Raw genomic sequence first — 6,548 nt, forward strand, 5'->3', positions numbered from 1 at the left:
GCACTCAAATATGAAAGAAATTTTATCTTTTTTGAAAGAGTTACGAATTTTAAAAAATTTGTTCAATGTTAAAGGATAGGTTTTCCTGACTTTGAGCTGACCTTGGAAACATAACCTAAACATAACCTCCGCCCAACTCTGTTGGTGGAGGTAAAAAGTAAATCCTACTCACTGTAGCTTTAAGTTTGTATCTTTTCACCTTTTACTGCACCAGCAGCCAATGAAGAACAGTTTAGGGGAAAAAAGCAGTTCTTCTTACACAACTCTCTGTCAAACATGTGTTTTACTCCTGGTAATGGTTTTACTGGCTGTTTTCAGCTAATTAACAGAAGCTCACTTCTTCATTAGCAGATTAGCTTTTTAATTAACAGAAGCCATGAGCAGATGAATCATCTTCCACTAAATTTATATCAGCTAACTTTTACATCTGTTTTTAGGGTTTAGAAAAAAAGACAAACAAACAAAAACAAAGCATAATTCATAAAAAATAAAACAGTAGTAAGTGAGAGCTTCAGCTAAAACATTTAGCAGTTTATCAATTTAGCTCAGTCAGTTTTTCACTTGGATTAGCGGTTATCAAAGCAAATGTATAAACAGAAAGGAAAAAAGAAAAATGTTTTATTTATCCCATGACAGTAAGCAAAATATGAAATTAAATGTGATTAATAATAATATATTTCTTACATTATATCAATCCAGAGCAAGAGGTTCATAAATGAATGTTATACTGTAGACCGAGGTTTACTACAAAGTGAACCTGGATCTAGATTTGTCTGAAGTAAACAGATCTACAGCACTGGAGTTTCTGTAAAACTACAAATCCCTGTTGTTGCTGCTGAGCAATTTTGGGAAGGATGTGCCAATGGATCGGCTGTGCCGATAGACAACCAGCTCCAACATGTACTCATCCACTTTCACCATGACAGATGTCATCTTTTCAGTTGACATGAGGAAGATTATGGTGAAGAGCGCCACCTCAAACTCAGGACTAACGCCAATAAAGGCGCCGCCAACTGGTTTCAATAAGCCCTTCCAACTGAACTGTAGGTTCAGGACGTGGTCATCTTCATCAGGCTAGAAAACAATGACAGAAAATTTGAAGTTAACCATCATATATGAGATGGTTAACACAGATATCTGTGCTAACAAAGGCCACACAGAATGCTGAGACTGTCTTTACATCATGGCAACATAAAGATCTTTCATGTGGTGACACACAATGTCTTACTGTATCTTTGTTGTCCCTTGCTTTGTAGCCTTTGTAGTCAACATGGCCATGCTTTTCCTGCAGGTAGAACTGGACCCAGTTGTGAAGACCCATAACTTCCTGGCCAAATTTGGTTTCTCCAACAAAAACATGTTCGAATCCGCAGGAATCCTCACTACAGTAATTGAAGAAAATCTTTCATCTGTCAGTGCCTGATCATCACAAATCAAGTTGTTTTTGTCTAAAATAAAGACAGAAACACTGCAGAGATACAACTTGTTCAAAGACATTTCACCAGACAACCTTTCAGCTCACCACAGAGCAGTGATAGCCCAACAACCGGCCCGGCTATGAATTGGGCCAGATACTGGCCTCCATTTTGGAGAGAGATTTCCCACTCCTAAATGACCAATAGGAGAGCAGCGCTGGAATTCCCTCTCCTAAGGGCCCTGTCCCACTGGTGTTTAGGAGGATTTGCGGATGGAATGCGCACAAAAGTGGCCTACATCCGCCAAACAACCGCAATAACCGTGTAACATTCCTGTATGAGTCGGCCGCCATCCGAATACGTCCGTGATCATCCGCAGAGGCACGCATGTCCGCAGCAGGATTTTTGAGCCGCTCAAAAAGCCTGCTGCGCATGAGATCCGCATCACTGCCTGAACACATACTGAAGACATACGCAGGACATACACAACCAACGCGCCACATATCCCGTCATCTGCTGATATCCGCAACCGACGGGTTGGCGCGGCTTGGCGGCGGACCGGGACAGCGTGCAAAACAGATATGACGCGTGCCCAGCATGGCCACATCACGGTCGCAAATGGTATGTCGCGCATGCAGACAGAGTGGGCACAGATGAAGCAAGTGCATCACGGCCGCTGTGCCCCTCATGGGGGCGCCTTCGCTTCTGTTCCCTGTTATATCCGCTTTTGTTCCTCATGTGTTCGCTGATCTACCCCGGGACATTTGTCATTTCCGCCCACCTTTGTTACGGACGCTCAGCTTTTGTCTCCTCATTTCATGCGCAAATCCTCCTAAACGCCAGTGGGACAGGGCCCTAAACGACCATTAGGAGAGCGCTTACACCACATCAATGTGAGGCAGCGTCTCGCCCGCCAACCAATCACAGGATAGGAGAGAGAGGCCAGTATCTGGCCCAGTTCAGGGCTGGTTGTCACTCTAAGAGCAGTGGCTGCATGCTAGCGCCCTATGTTGGTGTTTTTAAACTCACCCTCCTCTCCGGTCTCTGTGGTAGAGGCGGAACCAGATGTCGAACAGCTGCCTCTTGAACTGCGCCTGGTCTGATGGTGACCACCCCTTTCTGACTAGATACTGGTGAGCGCACTGTGGATAACAAAGCCAAAAACACACAATGAGGTATAAATTCAACGTGGATCAAAGTGCAGAACTGCAGCATGGCGCATATAATGTACTGTCAAGTCATTACGGTGTTACAGATATTAATTTATAAAACCTAAATATGTTTCCTTTGGAATAAGCATGTTTTGCCAACCCATTAAAAAAAGTTAAAAATTACTGTGTATACAGTAAGCATTGGTTTAAAGGTTTGGTTGACTAAGAAGGAATGACACCAGATGAATAAATTTTAACATCCCTTTACCTGTCTCCAACCCTACCCAAGGTAGCAGCCAGTGGTAGAAGACGTAGAAAAGACTAGTGACCAAAACTGAAGAAATCTTGTTTGTTTGTACTAACAATATACAGACTGTGGTTCGAGTCTAGGTGTATGGTTGAGGCGACCTGTCTGTGTTCTTAGACAATACCGCATTGTCTCAGTTCACCCAGCTGTAAATGGGTACTGGCTTTGGCTAAAGAGGTAAAATGTGACAGACTGATGTCCCATCCAGGGAAAGTTGTAGATTCCACTCCACACCACAGAATCCATGGAAAAGCACCAGTGCAATCCTCACTTTCCTATTTGTCTCTATGTGCAACAAGCACCAAAGCTGTACTAAAATATAAAGGTTGCAGTTTGCAAACTGACAAACAGTGACCATTAAATATGTTATTTAGAATGACTGACTACATGTGAGCAGCTGGATGTCCAAACGGTTAAGTTACAGTAATTAAACTGGGTCCTTATTACACAATCACATCCATCCACATCAAGTTCTCATATGTACCCCGTCAGAAAATAACTTTCTAAAAAAAACTTCTTTAAACTTTTTTAATTACTGTATTATAATTGTATAAGTAACACTGGCTATGATGGCACCTTCACTTTAGAGCTGATTCCTTCTCTTACAGTTACTGCACCTTCATGACATCGGTCTCCAGGATGCTATCCAGAAAGAGATAGTTCTCCTGAAGCTCCTCTGAAGTAACAATCTCAGATACACCTGTTGATGTCTCGTAGTTGTCCAGCAATTTGATGAAATCTGTAACAGGAGGAAATGCAAAATAAAACGTAGTTAAAAAACACAGAACAGGAGAAAAACAAGTATCATAAATGCTGAGATTAGATTAGGAGAATTTACGGTCATATGTGTCTATACTCCTGAGCTTGTCTTCATCGACGTATGTGAAGAGGGGGGCCTTGGCCTTGTCTCTGGCATAGTGACTCCCCTGAGCCACGTAGCCTGCCCTCCCCTGGATAAAACACAAACACCAGTCAGCATGTTGTAACGACACGAGGAACAAAAACTCACACTGAACAAGTGGCGTTAACCTTCATTTGCATAGAAATGCATAATTCAGAATGACTACAAAATAAAATGGCACAAAGTCATCAAGATTTAGAGTAGCTCTGAAAGTATAAGTAACTAGGTAATGAGTGCACTTTTATGGTGTAATATACAAAGACAATAGGATGTAAAGTTTGACCATTTATGCTACTCCTTTGCTAAATTTGTTATGTATTTCAGGCAAAGACATTTGCTTTGTGTGTTGAGTAGTGACGGCAGTCTATTTGTTCAGAAAGAATTCTCATAACCTGACCTGGAGGGAGATGATGTAATCAGTCCCCGGCTTGAGACGGTTTGTATCCAGGTTCCAGAGTTCATTAAGTATCTCAGCGAGGTCCTGTGTGGCCCCTTTGCTGTGAAAAAGTTGAAGCAAACACTGAACATTTAGTAGTAATAGACAGAGAAGACTTGGACCGTTTAAAGACTTGAAAAGGGGTTTCTTACGTGATAATTGGAGCTTTGTGTGACACTGTAGGGTTTTTTTTTTTATCTTTTTTTTTTTTTTTACATTTTTATACTTCTGCTTATGTATATTTTATATGCTCACTGTTTTCCCAGCAGTTGCCTGATTCTTACATTTATATAAACATATTTAAACTTATACAAGAGTCAACAGGAGATGACATATCCTCCAGTCACCACAAATTAGCAATACAAAGTGTCGGTGGATCACCCAACTACTCGGTTATGCAAAATATGAATGAACTTGATCAACTGGTTCTTGAGATATCGCGCTAACAAGGGTGACAATGACAATATCCAGAATATCTCACTGTGACCTTGAAATTGATCTCAAGGTCACCGTAATCAACTGGTGTTGAGGAATCAAACAAGTACACCCTTATGCTAAATATTAATGAAATTACTCTACTGGTTTTTCAGATATCGCGCTAACAAGGGTGTCGATCACAATATCTTGAATATCTCGCTGTGACCTTGGAATTGACCCCAAGGTCACCATAATCGACTGATGTTGGGGATCACGCAAGTACGTACTTATGCTAAATATTAATTAAACTGGTCAACTGGGATATCGTACTAACAAGTGAAAACGGACAGACGGACATGCTGATCATTATAACCCCTCATATTTCATACCAAGGAGATAATAAAGTATATATATATATATATATATATATATATATATATATATATATATTTACATACATATACACACAAAAAAATTTTGACTGCACTATTGAAGCTTGTAACCTGATAGAAATTAATGAGACACTGTAAATTTTGGAAAAAAAAACAAAAAAAACGCAGTGGCTGATGTTTTTTTCTTCTTCATCAGTGGGTCAACAAAAGCCCAAACGTGGATATTCTAACTAAAATATAATCAAATGTGTGATTTATTTTCTATTTCCTGAAAGACTGCAACCAATTAACAAGCTAACAAATTGTATTTTCAAATGTAATCTGACACAAAAACAAAACTTGGGTGGTGGGGATGGTGTGCTCTGGGGTGTCTGAGCGGTATGGGTTGCCTCCCAGGTGGCTGAAGATGGCACATGCCTGGTGCCGGCAGAAGAAGGAAGCCTGTCCCTTGACTCCAGTCCTCGATCCCCATGGAAATGGTTGTGTCTGGGCAGTCCCAGGTAGGGGAGGTTGTAAACGAGTGACAGGAAGAAAAAAAAAAAAAAATGCTCAACTTCCTAATTTAACTATGCAGACTTCTAAATAGTAGAAAGACGACACTCTCCACAAAGCATGCTTAATTATGACCAGCCCCACAAACAGGAAACAGTGTGCCAATAAACTATCTTCACTGTGAAGAACAGAGAAGGGCATTTGTATCTTTTGGACAAAAAAGATGGAAATTTTCTCCACATAAAACTACAACAAATCAAAAAGTGTCACGTTAGCCTGCTTATACATAAAAATTCAAATTATATAAACTTTAAAAAGGTCGCAGTTCATCGTAAACGTGCATAAAACACTTAGGAAAACAAAGTTACTATATCTTAGTTAGTTTTCTCACAAATCTTACCTTTTAGCCATAATTTAATTCAGTCGACAAACTAAGCCTGATTTCTCACATCCTCTCAGAAAAAGTACCGTTTGTGTTTTTTTTTTTGTTTGTTTGTTTTTTTTCCTGACGCTGCTCAAACTGCCAGCCAATTAGATGGCAGGAAATCGCCAGAGCCCCGCCCCCTCTGCCATAACGGACACCTCGAAATCAGGGAGGGGGCGTCATTAATTTATATCACGGGGTTTACTGGAAGTAAAACGAGCACTTTATTCGCATGTTTTAAAACGACAGACACATATTTGTTATGACAGTTTCTAATTTGAAATTTCTTCACACTGACGACCAACACGTGAAAAGTGTGTCATTTATTTTATAATTGCTTTGATACCTCGAAGCAGCGTTACGCGCTAAAGTGCCTTTATGGAGAGAGTGACGTCAACTGAGAACATTGCGTCATTTTGGGGCCAACTGTGCTAAACTACTGAATGAACCTTTTATGTTTTCAATGTTTTTTAATCATTTAACTATATACAACAACACATCCAGGTACTAACAAAATAAATATAAAATAGTTAAGCTATCACTTTTACATAAATTTACAATTTACGATGATTTATTTAATTAATTTAAAGCCTGATTTACGCTTCTGTAACTA

At 40.0% G+C, this 6,548-nt stretch overlaps 1 protein-coding gene across 2 annotated transcripts; it reads right to left on the reverse strand.

Moving 5' to 3' along the window:
• Nucleotides 1-344: 344 nt before the first annotated feature.
• On the reverse strand, nt 345-5,998 carry LOC117522452 (poly(U)-specific endoribonuclease-C-like). Of its 2 annotated transcripts, XM_034183859.1 has the most exons (9): nt 5,912-5,998; nt 5,437-5,505; nt 4,172-4,271; nt 3,712-3,823; nt 3,491-3,612; nt 2,445-2,557; nt 1,229-1,382; nt 815-1,074; nt 345-773 (listed from the first exon to the last, which is right to left on the reverse strand). In XM_034183859.1, coding segments are annotated over exons 1-9 (942 nt in total). In that variant the 5' UTR covers nt 5,923-5,998; the 3' UTR covers nt 345-772. The 2 variants fall into 2 exon arrangements, with proteins under 2 accessions (XP_034039750.1, XP_034039751.1); XM_034183860.1 differs by lacking the exon at nt 5,437-5,505 and having other exon boundaries at nt 345-1,074; nt 5,912-5,994.
• Between the last annotated feature and the right edge of the window lie 550 nt (nt 5,999-6,548).

This window comes from Thalassophryne amazonica, chromosome 12, assembly GCF_902500255.1.
Source record: "Thalassophryne amazonica chromosome 12, fThaAma1.1, whole genome shotgun sequence".
Classification (NCBI taxonomy): Eukaryota; Metazoa; Chordata; class Actinopteri; order Batrachoidiformes; family Batrachoididae; genus Thalassophryne; species Thalassophryne amazonica.